Source organism: Myotis daubentonii, chromosome 2 (assembly GCF_963259705.1).
Source record: "Myotis daubentonii chromosome 2, mMyoDau2.1, whole genome shotgun sequence".
NCBI lineage: Eukaryota > Metazoa > Chordata > Mammalia > Chiroptera > Vespertilionidae > Myotis > Myotis daubentonii.
The window spans coordinates 102,719,142-102,731,886 of NC_081841.1; the positions used below are offsets into that span (position 1 = coordinate 102,719,142).

Here is a 12,745-nt window from a genome sequence, read left to right on the forward strand (position 1 = left end):
CGTCCTGGTAGCTACGCGAATTCCCAGACTCGCGCGGACCACTCGATACAGAGCACACGCCAGTTCTGAGATGACACCAGCATCTAAATGGTCTCTGCAGAGAAGTCAAATCCCACCTTGGTTTTTGCTTAGTGCACTCAGTCCGTGTGCATTTGAAACAAATATGTCTACCCTGGCCGGCGCGCTCGCTCGGTTGATTGGAGCGTCCTCCTGTAACCAAAGGGTTGCGGTTCCATTCCCGTCGGGGCACCGCACGAGCCAGAAAATCTCTCTCTCTCTCTCTCTCTCTCTCTCTCTCTCTCTCTCTCTCTCTCTCTCTCTCCTTCCTCTCTCGACAATCAGTTTTAAAAAAACTGTGAAACACAAATATTTTTCACAGGAAAAATATATTAAAATATACTTGTTAAAGGACTGGGTTAGTTAGTACTTGAGGAAGGTCACATTGCAGTGATTTTTCTCTTGCTGGCTCCTGTGCTTCACGCTCCCTTTTGCCTAAGCTTTTCTGCAAAGGTGTCTAGTTTTTCTAAAACCCCACCTTGCGGTTCCAGGAATGTGATCATTTCGGCAGGACCCAGTCTGAGGCCGCCCAGGACCCACCCTCAGGGCAAAATGATCAGAGGCGGCGGTCAGCAGGGGGTGGGTGCCACGAGAGCGGGAGAGAGGCAGTCTGTACCTTCGGGCCGGAAAAAAGGCGTCTCTATTTAAGTCAGGACCCCAGAGTGCTCAGAAGCTACCCAACCCATGGAAGTGAAAAGCTGTCGTTGTCATAAAAACGCTTTTATTTCTTTTGTAAACACTGCCCACATCTCCTGGTGCGGTCTCCAGCTGACGGACTCCGCGGCCCGGATCATCCGGATCCGTGGAGAGCCGTCAAGCGTCTGGAAACTCCGGGCCAACCCCCTGCTCCCGCCTCCCAGCCACAAGAGGGGACGCTACTTCTTGCCCCTGCCACGTTAAGAAACCATTCTGGCCAAAACCGGTTTGGCTCAGTGGATAGAGCGCCGGCCTGCGGACTGAAAGGTCCCAGGTTCAATTCCGGTCAAGGGCATGTACCTGGGTTGCGGGCACATCCCCAGTGGGAGATGTGCAGGAGGCAGCTGATCGATGTTTCTCTCTCATCGATGTTTCTAACTCTCTATCTCTCTCCCTTCCTCTCTGTAAAAAATCAATAAAAATATATTTTAAAAAAAGAAACCATTCTGAGTTGACCAAATGAGCCCCAATTTATCTAAATCAAAATTAACAATGCCTAATGATTTTCTAAATTAAAAAGCCACCATGAATGCTTCAGAAGTTAGTTTATTCTTCCGAAGTTCCATAGCACAGCCACAGATAAAAACATACAACGAATGCTGGATCTGTGTGTGCTGGCTCCTGGAACCCTTGGTGGCTGCGTGCAAAATGCGTAGACAAAATAGAACGAGCTGCGTCCGACCTTTAGAGCTGGGATCTGTAAGCTTTTTTGACCATATTCCCTAACAAGTTTAAGTGTACAACCTCATCATGTAGAAATATATTTACTAATATATTATGTGCATTATCAAACATACAAGAAAAATAGATCGTTTAAAATCTGATGGAACTGCTTCTACAACAGAAGAGACTTCTAAGATTTTCATGCGCGCCCCACTTTGGAGCGAGCTGCCAATTGCGCTGCAGGTGTGTGCAGTAGTCGCAGCTGAGAGAAAATCGAAACAACGGCGGTGCTCGCGGGGACCTGGGCCTCGCTTCTTAAGGCAGTCAGACCGGCCAATAATGGCCCCAGGCAGAGCCACGTGGGCCACAGCGGAGCCTATGGCGGGGCAGCCGGCCAGCGAGTCCCCGCCAACAGCGGGTTCTCTCTGAGAGCAGAGCGAAGCTGTCAAAAAGAGTAGGGGTGGCGCCGGGAGTGGGAGAGCTGCACAGCTCCGAGTCCCCGGCTCCAGGTCCCCACTCTGGGTCCTCAAACCCGGGTAGCAGCCATGAACGGCGAAGAGCAATACTACGCGGCCACGCACCTTTACAAGGACACATGCGCTTTCCAGCGGGGCCCGGCGCCCGAGTTCAGCGCCAGCCCCCCGGCGTGCCTGTACATGGGCCGCCAGCCCCCGCCGCCACCGCCTCCGTTCCCCAGCACCCTGGGCGCGCTGGAGCAGGGCAGCCCGCCAGACATCTCCCCGTACGAGGTGCCCGCCCTCGCGGAGGACCCCACGGTGGCACACCTCCACCACCATCTCCCTGCTCAGCTCGCGCTCCCCCACCCGCCCTCCGGGCCTTTCCCGGATACAGCCGTGCCAGGCGCCCTGGAGGAGCCCAGCCGCGTCCAGCTGCCTTTCCCATGGATGAAGTCTACCAAGGCTCACGCGTGGAAAGGCCAATGGGCAGGTAAGCCTGGACCCGGCCCCTCTGTCCTCACCCTCTCTCGCCCGGCTGCCCCTACCTCCGATCACTCCGCAGGACCTCTCCGAGCTCCTGTTCGGGCCCCTACGGATAAGCCGATAAGCCGGGGTCGGAGTAAAGTGCACAGGGAGCAACGAGGCCATACCGCACGGACGCGCTTCTCTGGTCCAATTTGGAGAGTCTCTGCTTCTGAGCTCTCCTACTGGGAGCTTAAATCCCTTCCCCCTCTGTACACTGAACTCCGGGAGCCCCGTGCGCCCAGGGCCGCTCCCAGAGAGCCTACCCCTGGCCGAACGCAAGGCTTCGGATCCTCGGATCCCCCTCCGGCGGAGGATCCGCCCGCCCCGGGCTCCCGGGAGTTCGCGTGCAGGAAGCCGAGCCGGGTTGGGGTACCTCTGAGCCGCAGGAGCGCGCCTTCGGGTCTCGGGCCGCCCGCGCCCTGAGTCTGTGGGCCTCACCGCAGCGCGGCGGCAGCCTCGGGCGCCCAGGAGAGGCAGGGAAGCAGCGATGTCCGGAGGCCGGCCTTGCGGGGAGGCTGCAGGCAGGGGTCGAGGCCAGGTGGGGGCTCACCGCAAGGCCGAGGACGCCGCTCACCTAGAGCCAGGCAGCTGGGCCAGGCGCCTGCGATGCTAAGTTCACTTTTGACCAAACAGAAGCGTGTGAAGGGGTCTCCCCGCGCTGCTTCCCGGAGGTCCGTGTGCGGAAGGAGATGCTCTTTCCGCACAGCCAGGCCAGGCACGGGGAGCCCTGGGAGCAGGGCCCGGGCCGCGGCGGTAGCAGAAGGTCTCCCCGGAGCCGGAGGCTAAGAGCCGAGCAGCCGGGCTCCTTCCCCGCCCCACCTGCCGAGATTTCCGGCGCGGCCTGTGCCGCCCCCGCCACACAATGTTATCGTGTCGCAGCCACTTCTGGTCACACCTGCACTGCAAATAGTTGACTTTTCTTTCCTCCCAACTCACGGGAGTAGGGGGAGAGACTCAGCTGGCGCCCCTCCCCCCATCCCGGAGTCTGGCCGGCCCCTGCCTGACCCTGACCCTGGCCAGCCAAGCAGGGCTTTGGGGGGTCCGGGCTCGCCCGGGGTCCTCGGGGCTCGCCTCTCTTGTTCACTTTTTCTGAAAGCTGAGTGTGAGACCGGGGCGGACAGGGCCCCCACTCAACCGCAACCTTCCCACCTCCGGCGAAACCGCCGCTTCTGCACACACTTCCCCTGCGGCCAGGCCAGGGGCCGGAGTCTCGGGGAGGCAGGAGGACCGCGTCCTTCTATTGGGGGCGGGGGGAGGTGGGGGTCTCAGCCCGTAGTCTCCTGCGGGAGCTGCGCTCCCTCCAGGGCTCCCTTCCCGAAGGGCGCAGGGAACACAGTTTCTGGCCTTCCCCGCGCTCCCGGCGGCTTCCTCCGGAAAGGGCGAGGGAGGCCCTGAGGTGGGCCACATCCCTTCCCTCCTCCCGCAGGAGTGTCCCCCTCGCTCTGGTGCAGCTTGGGCTCCAGGGGCCCAAGAAGCCAGAAAGTAAAACCCGAAGGAAAATCGGCAGCCTTGTCGGGGCAGCGAGGGACCGGGAAGGTGGCATCCCCAGGCTGGAGCTTCGGGGCCGGCGGGGCCTCTGCCTTCGCCCTCCGGCCCCGGGCAGGCTCAGCCTCCCGGGAAGGGGCGCGACCCCTCTTTCCTGGAAGCTGCCTGGGGAGGGGGTCCTTCCAGGGGAAACTTTCAAAGGAGCCAAACTTCCAGGGTCTGTGAACCCGCCTGCCCACTCCGTGTGGGGTTCCACGCGTGGGGAGGGCAGGATGACCGAAGGGCCTTTATTCATTCGGAACACAGATATGAATACTAACAACAGGAACTTCTGAAAAACTTGACCTAAAAAGTGAACTGTCTCAGCCTCACCGGCCAGCTCTCCTGTTGCCGTTTCCCAATAACAGCACAACAGCCTCCACCTCCACCTCCACCTCCCGCCAACTCTCCTAGCGTCTGTCTGATGGGTAGCGCCCAGCGCAGCCTTCACAGCGCCTCTGGCAGAAGGGGGCCTGGAGGGTGTGGGTGGAATGTAAGACCCCGAGGGCCTTTTTAATGCTTTAAATGTTCCTCCACGTTCCCTCCCAGGCCAAGGAAGGCTTGGGAGTGCAAGACCCAGAGATGCCCTGAAGCGAGCAAGCGTCCTTCGCTGACTCAGGCCGAGCCTCCGCCCTGGCTGCTGGGAGCCAACGCTTAGCCCGGCAGGTTCCATGGTGTCATTAACCCTCCTCCACAGACACGCACACCAGCTTTTCAGCTCCCTAAGGCCTAGCCAACAGTCTCGGGAGAAATGTCTCATACTCTGCCCCAAGGACAGACTTAGGCCTCTTCCCAGCGTTTCTGTGGAACTTGCCCCAACAGAGTCCACAGCCCCGCGTGCAGGCAGGATCTCGAATAGAAAGGAAAAGCCCAGGACCCTCGAGGAGCGCAGCGGCAAACACCAGTTGTGAGCTAATCCACAGGGTCAGGCCTGACTGCTGCTTCTCACCCAGCTTAGAACTGGGAGCCCTTGCCGCCACCCCATCCCCTCCAGTCCCAAACGGGATTCAGCGCAGGCCTCTGAGCCGCCCCTCAACCAGGATTTGGGGTCCAGACCTAGGCGGAGGCTGATAGCGACCTTCTTAGAGGCCCAAAATAGTTTCCCTTCTTTTCCAGGACTGGGGCCCGGCGGAAGTTAAAATGAGGACAATTACAGAAAATTTCCTGGCCCTCTCTACAACTATACAGAGAACTATGGTCAGATATAACAATATATGGATATATGGATATTGTTATATTAACTCAAGGTTTTTGGGATTTTTATTAGCCAAAGGTTTTTCAAACTGAGGGTTACACCTGTTAGTGGGTAATGGAATCAATGTACTGGGTTGAGACCTTTCTTTGAAAAAATGAAATAGTAATCAATAGGAAAAGCTAGATAGCATCGTATGTGGTAAAAGTTGGTTTTATGTCCTCAAAGTGTTTGTGTCAGTTATATATCTGTATGAACTAGGTAGTGGTCTGAAATGTATTTTTCTTGTGCGTTATTGGCAGAAAGTTTTTTTTTTAGTTCTGTATTACAGTCATTTTATTGCCTTTGTAGGATCAAATTGGTTTAGATATCTATTATGTACATTTTAATCAGCATCAATACATACACAAGTTAAGGGAACCTGTTCAAGAACCACTTGTTGAGAGAGCCCACCGCAGTGTCAGGAAGAGCCTCACACACATGCGCGCGCACACACACACACACACACACACACACACACACCCGCCCCGCAGGAGGCAGCGGGGTAGGGAAGCCCCCGCTCACGTCCTGTGTCCCGCAGGCAGTGCCTACTCCGCAGAACCCGAGGAGAACAAGCGGACGCGCACGGCCTACACTCGCGCGCAGCTGCTGGAGCTGGAGAAGGAGTTCCTGTTCAACAAGTACATCTCCCGGCCGCGCAGGGTAGAGCTGGCCGTCATGCTGAACTTGACCGAGAGGCACATCAAGATCTGGTTCCAGAATCGCCGCATGAAGTGGAAAAAGGAGGAGGACAAGAAGCGCGGCTGCGGGACAGCCGCCGGGAGTGGCGGGGACCCGGGGCCGGGGCCGGGGCCGGGGCCGGGGCCGGAGCAGGACTGCGCGGTGACCTCGGGCGAGGAGCTGCTGGCGCTGCCACCGCCGCCGCCCCCCGGGGGAGCCGCGCCGCCAGCGGTTCCTGCTGCGGCCCGAGAAGGCCGGTTGCCCCCAGGCCTCAGTGCGTCGCCGCAGCCCTCCAGTGTCGCAGCCCTGCGGCCGCAGGAACATCGGTGAGAAGCGGGGTCTCTTCCTTGTCAGTGGCACTGACCACTCACAGAGGGAGCGGGCCTAGGGCCCGGTGAGGACCACTGGCGCGGTTTGCAGGGGGCCTGGAACTGCGGCGCCCACCCTGCCGGGAGGGGAGAAGCACTCCCCGGCCCGGGCCTGTGGGGGCCGGTGGGGTAGCGCTGGCTGACCTTCCGGAAGAAGGGACAGGTTCCTGTAAATCTGAGGCCTCTTCTGGTGATACTGTTGAATCGGCCTCGGCTGCCACTATTGTGCAGGTCCCAGCACTCCATAACCAAGCACCTCTTTAGAGAAACCAACTCTGCAAAAGGAAAAACTGTACTAATTGGAACCCTCTCCAACACATGGCCGGCAGCTAAATGGATGCTATTATCTGCCCAGAAACAGAGCCATTTTGATTCAGGTTTCTGCCTTAACAGTTTAGAAATAATTGAAAGGAGGTGTCAAAGACCCAGTGAAATAGATGCCCCTGAATAATCCAAGCCCCTTCTCCTTCTCTTCCTCCTCTTTCTTTGTTAATCTGCTTAGCACAGCCAATCCCCAGTGCACATCCTTTCTTCAGCCTGCACCTCTTCCCTCTGAAGAAGACATCTTGCAATGGAAACTGGGTCGCAGCAGGGCTAGGGGATGGGGGCAGAGCAAGAGGCCCTGTATACCCCCTTGGTCCAGCGCTTCAGAGAGAGCAGAGAGTGAGAGGCCTGGAGCGAGGAGTTTAGGGGAGAAAGATAGACCCACAGGTGAGCTTTCTATTTAGATGTGCGTTTAATTACTGGTCTCAGGGCAGGGAGGCTGTGTGGAAGGCAAGCATGGTGGCCTGACCCTCCTTGGAATTTAGTCACAAAGCCAGTGTGATTTCCACATCTTTACAAATGATAAAAACACGTGGTTGAGAAGTTTGGGAAACTGGTTATTTTTATTTAATGTTGTAAAACTACCTAACAGTTTTTTAACAAATACGTCTATGGTTTCCAAGTCAGTTTTGGTTTGAGTCTGAGCCTTGCATGCAGGTGATGTTTGTGGAAAATGCTTAATAAATACGGATAACGTGGGAAAAGACGAAAACTGATTCCTTTGCTTTATATCCAACCTTCATTATGGCGTAATGATTCCATTTTCATTTTAAAAATTAAAGCAGCATGTATCTTTTCGGTACTAACTAGGGAAGAACCCATACTTAAGAAACACCACAGTTGGGTTTGGGGTTGGGGACGTGTGTTAGCATGTGGATTCTCAGTTTTGTTTTGTTTCATTTTTAACTTAAGAGTCGCTGCTCAAGATGGATGTTGTCAGTAAGATAGCCCAGAGGCCTGAGGGTGGGAGTGTGGTTGGGTAGCCGCAGAACTGGTCAGAGCTTTGGCTGGGTCTCCTCTTTCTTCCTGAGGAGCTGGTCTGGGAGAGGCCTTTTCCTTTAGCTCACCTCCGAGTCCTGCTTGGGAGAGTCCCCACCCCTGGAGCCTGAGGGCCAGAGTGTGCTGAGGACAACTGGCCTGGGCCTTCCCGCTCCGCCTGCAGTTCTCACCTGTCTGAGCCCTCCCACCCTGGGGGACCCTTGGCTGGCTCCCAGGAGTGGCTCCTAGTATTCTCTTTCGCAAAAAGACACGGGACTTGTTTGTGTTAGTGGTTGGGGTTTGTTTTTATTTTTGTTTTGTTGTTATTTATGAGAGAAGTCGAATCACTCACCCCTTGGTGGAAAAGAAAAGCGGTGGATCAGAAAGGGGAACTTTCTCATCAGTGATAGGCCTCACAGGGAGCTGGCCCTCAACCCGCAGCCTCCCCACCCCTCACCTGACCCCCTGGACTCCGGAGTCCAGGAAGTGTGCCTTCGCACTTTGTGACACTGGCCCATGACCCCATGCAATTATTGCAACTTCCCTGTGTCAGTCTCCTCATCTGTGAAGTGGAGGAGAACTGTTAAACCAGAGAGCGCATGTGAAGCGCTTGATTCAGTATCTGGAAAGTAGCTCTCCCTCCACAACGTCACTCTATTTTATGGTTTTCGGGAATGGGGGGGCGGGGGAGGGTGGAAGGATGCTGCTGCAGAGATTGTCCTGGTCTAATGCCACCGGAGGGACCGCTCCTTTGACAAATCCCCACGCTATCGCTGTTGATGTGACCGTAGTTCACATAACCCCTGCTCTTGACTGCGCACTTCCTCCCAAATAACCTGCTTTGATTTCCCGCAGCGACCATCCCCAGGTAAGAGACTGTCTTCGTCCTACACTGGGGAGGCGGATGCTGAGCAGCCGGGAGGACCAGCTGGGGCTCAGCAGTGCCCCGCGGAGGAGCCGAGCTTGGTCCTCCGGATGGGGGAGGCGGGCCAAGGAGGTTTCTGGGCTCAAAGCCCGCTGTCCTCTGGGGGCTCTGGTCCCACCGAGGCGTAGTGCGCTGCTGGCCAGGCGCCGCCTCTCCTCCCGGATTCCAGGGTTCCTCCACCCAGGGCGGAGTGGTGGCGGCCGGGGTGCGGAGGGCGCAGGTGCCGACTGGGCCGGGCGCTTGGCCCCAACTGTCCGCGCAGGGCCTGGCCGCTGGGATTCCCTGAAAGCGCCCTGGGCTGCTCTCCAGGCGGCCCGCGCCTCCCTCGGAGAAGGCTGCCGGCTGGCCTCTCAGCCTCCGCTCGGCACTTGGCTCTCCCGTTGCCTCTTCCACAAAATGGGCTCAGAACGAGGATGAAATTAGACGGTGTGTTTGAAGCGTTTATTACGCGGCCCCCAGGGTAGGGTGCTGGGGAGGTGGTATTGCGAGGACAGGCCGTCCTTCCAGGGGGACCCTAGGGCGGCAGCCGAGGGCGAAGCCCAGCTGGCCAGGCGGCCTGGAGGAGAGGACGATGTTCAGGCTGTGAATCCAACTCTGCGCTGCCGCTCTCGGCTCTCGGGCAACGGGCGAGGGCAGGGCGCCCCCGCCGCACGGGGCGGTCCCCCGAGGGAGCAGGCGGCGAACCGCCGGGCACAGGGGCTTCCCGGCTCCCCGAGCCGCAGAGGTGACGGCCGCCCCTCTTCACGCTGGGCGCCTCCTCTCCAGCGGGAAAGACACCGGGGCCCCCCAGGGCACGAGGGAGAGCGGGTCCCCGCAGGGCGCGCGCAGGCAGCTCCGGGCGCAAAGTCGCGCCGCCTGCCCTGTGCCGGGGACCCCGGGACCCCCGGGCTGTACCGAGCGAGGAATCTAGGGGCGCTCCCGCCGGCACCTCCATTCCCGAACATTCTCGGAGCTGAAGCCACAAGCCCCATCATTCTGCCCGAATCGCTGGCAGGAGGTGAGGCCCGTTCGGGAGGCCGCGGGGCGCTGCGAACGGTGTGACGCCGGCTGAACCCCGAGCCCGGCCCCGCGCTCCCCGCGCTCCCCGCGCTCTCGGAAGCTGCCGCAGGGCCCGCTGTGTGCAAGCGGCTGGTCCCGGGGTTCGGGGGGGATTGTGTGGGGTTCCCCGCCACACTCCCTCTCCCACAGAAGCCGCCGAGAGAGTGGGAGCGGGAAGCGGAGACCCGGGAGCGCCTGGCCGGCGCGGGACTGACTCCTGTGATGATATAGCACCGAACAGCGCCCGCGATGGCGCGGGCAAAACAGCAGCAACACTCCTTTTCTTTTGTGATACGTCTCTCCTTGTAGGTTATTAAAGAATTTCTCACCTTAAAACCTAAATGCACCCCTGGCCGGTGTGATTCAGTTGGTTGGGGCGTCATTCCGTACATGGAAAAGTCCCGGAATCGCGGGTTCGATTCCCGGTCAGGGTACATACCCAGGTTGCAGGTTCATCCCCAGTTGAGGTGCGCGCAGAATGTTTCTCTCTCATATTGATGTTTCTCTCTCGCGCCCTCTCTCTTCCTCTCTCTTTCAAGTCAATAGAAACATTTAGCTTTAAAAAGCTAAAACCATACGTTGCAATAACATCTGAGAGCTGCTGATGGTTTCAGGTTCAGCCTATCGTTTGTCAGCAGGTTCGATGCGGGGAGTTCACTGGCACTTTTCAGACCATCGTCTGAATGGATTCAGCAGCATTTATTGGGCTTCTACTCTGTGCCCTGCTTGCGGGGAGCGCTCACAATTTTTAAAAAGCTGGGTCATAGCGATTGGATTGGCTATCAGCGAATTTACCAGAGTAAATAGGAGTCAGTTGGGTTTCCCAAATTTCTCCTTTTGAACAACAAAGACAGTTGGTTTTGATTTCCCAAAATGCTCTGGCCCCTTCATCTAGTGCTGTCACCCTCTCCATATCCTCTCCTTCAGCCAATTCCGTTCAACGCTCTCAGGACGGCCATCTCTCAAGTGTCTAATGACATTGCTGCCGCGCTAACCATCTACTCAGGTAACTGCCTCCGGTCTTTGTGTTGACATGTTTGACGCAGGAAAAGCTGTCTTTAGAAAACATAGGTTAGAACTTCGGTAGAAGCTGACATGAAGAATTTCAATTTTTTTCTTTCTAAGAAACAAGTTCAAGGCTGAGGTCTTTCATAGAAACCCTCCTGAAGAAGGGTCAAAAGAGGGAAAATTCTGGGTTGACACGGAACCAAATTTTACTCAAACCCAACGCTGACAAGCTAGACGTGGGAGCAAAACATCTAACGGGAAACTGAGGCCTCCCAGCAAAGAAAGTGGTGCAGACCCCGTTCAGGAAACTGCTCCCTGACCTGCAGACAACTCTGGGGAGGAAGGGAGGTCAAGCTCTGTAAACAGTGGCTCCCAACAGCTGTTCTACGAGAGAAAGTGACTGGCTGATGTGTATGTTGTGGGCTACCTGGTGATAACTCCTCAATGCCTGGTTCTCGTGTTAGAGAGTGCTGTTTATAATCAAGAGCTAGAATGGGCATAATAAAATGCTAGTACTGTTTGTTTCACTAAAATTATTTTTCTCTATAAACAAAATGTCATGGCCTTTGAAAACATAGATAGCTCTAGCCTGTTATAATTGTATAAAACATTTTATAATTCAACTTCAAGTTGAATTGCTTCAAGTCATTCCACACAGAGCATATGAATACCTTAAATATAGGCTGTCCCCAAAAATGTATTCACACTTTGGATGATTATAAAGTCAGGTTTATTCGCATACAGTTCATTTTTAAAATTTAAAAGCATCTACAGAAATGAATGCATGTGTTTTTTTTGTTTTGTTTTGTTTTGTTTTGTTTTTGTCAACACCTGTTTTCAAAGAATGACCATTCTGGTCCAGGGACTGCTGATAACCCAAAGCAATGGAATTGCAAGCATCAAGAATTATTTCGTTTGGTATTTCTGCACCTTCAATTCATCAACTGTTGCCGGTTTTGTTCCATAAACTTTATCTTTAATGTATCCCCATAAAAAAGTTTAGTGGATAAATATTCTTTGTTCAAAGCTTAGTCTGGCTGAAAAGAAAGAAGCATTAATTGCGCTATCAGTTGTTACAATGTGTATGCCTGTTTGGGGGACACCCTGCATATGCCATCTCATCAGCATGCACGCCAGATTCCTGTCTGCATTACAGAACACACTGAGCTCTCACTTCTAGTGACCACCACACAACAAAGATTGTAGCAATAATTCTGCTGTCTATTGTTTAAATAAGTTGTACAATTTTTCTGAATTCTAAATTAGTCTGAATTCTAATGGGAGGGGAATTTGAAAAATCATTTCTCTTATTTATACATGCTCTAAAAAATTCAGAAGCTTCACACCTCTAGATATGTCTAGAAATACTGTCAATTTGAAATTGATATATTACATGGAACTATTTCTACTTGAGCAGCTCTAGACCCCAATAAAATGTACAAAATAACACTCAACTTTTTTTAATATTGAAAAGTCTATGAAATTGAATTTATTGCAATAAACAAGTTCATGGTTTGTTTTTGTTCACGTTGAAAGCCTAATTTCCTAGACCGGAAGTGTCTACAGCAGATTACTTCTTCCCTGGACAGAGGCACAAACAGATTTTGATAAAACACACACCAACACTCATGCTGCCCTTTGTCTTCAGATCCAGTGGAGGAGAAAGAGAAGGGTCTCTAGCCAAATAAGGACATGAACACGGAAATCAGACCATGAGTGCTACACAACCCTGGTCTGCTTTGTCTATCAGGAAGCTCAAGACTGAAATTCCTGTTCAGATAGAGCTGAACTATGTCTCTCATCCTGACATAGCCTATTGAGGGAGGCTGAGATTTTTAGTCAGAAAAATTGACTTCCAGTTCTGTGTTCACCATTAATCACCCTTCTGAACTATGTGGCAAATGACTTGGTATCTTTAAATCCCTTTTCTCATGAGTAAACCCACTTCACAGGATTGTTATCAGGGTTAAATAAAATAATGTATGTGGAAAGTACTTTCTGATAGAAAAATAGACCCCAAATGTTCTATGTGATTATAAAACACTGGACCTCCCCTTTCTATAAATCTGTGTTTTTCAAACGTAGGTTGCAACCTATTAGTAACTGATGAAGTCAGTTCAGTGGATTGTTATCTTTCTTTTTAAAATATATTTTTTATTTATTTCAGAGAGGGAGAGAGATATATAAACATCAATGATGAGAGAGAATCATTGATCAGCTGCCTTCTGCTCGCCCCACACTGGAGATCCAGCATGTGCCCAGACCCGGA

General features: G+C 54.1%; 1 protein-coding gene across 1 annotated transcript; it reads left to right on the top strand.

The window, feature by feature from the left end:
• The first annotated feature begins 1,714 nt into the window (after positions 1 to 1,714).
• On the top strand, positions 1,715 to 7,209 carry PDX1 (pancreatic and duodenal homeobox 1). Its single transcript, XM_059681053.1, has 2 exons — positions 1,715 to 2,364; positions 5,696 to 7,209. Exons 1-2 carry the CDS (start codon positions 1,962 to 1,964, stop codon positions 6,163 to 6,165), a joined length of 873 nt encoding a protein of 290 aa, XP_059537036.1. The 5' UTR covers positions 1,715 to 1,961; the 3' UTR covers positions 6,166 to 7,209.
• The last annotated feature ends 5,536 nt before the right edge of the window (positions 7,210 to 12,745 follow it).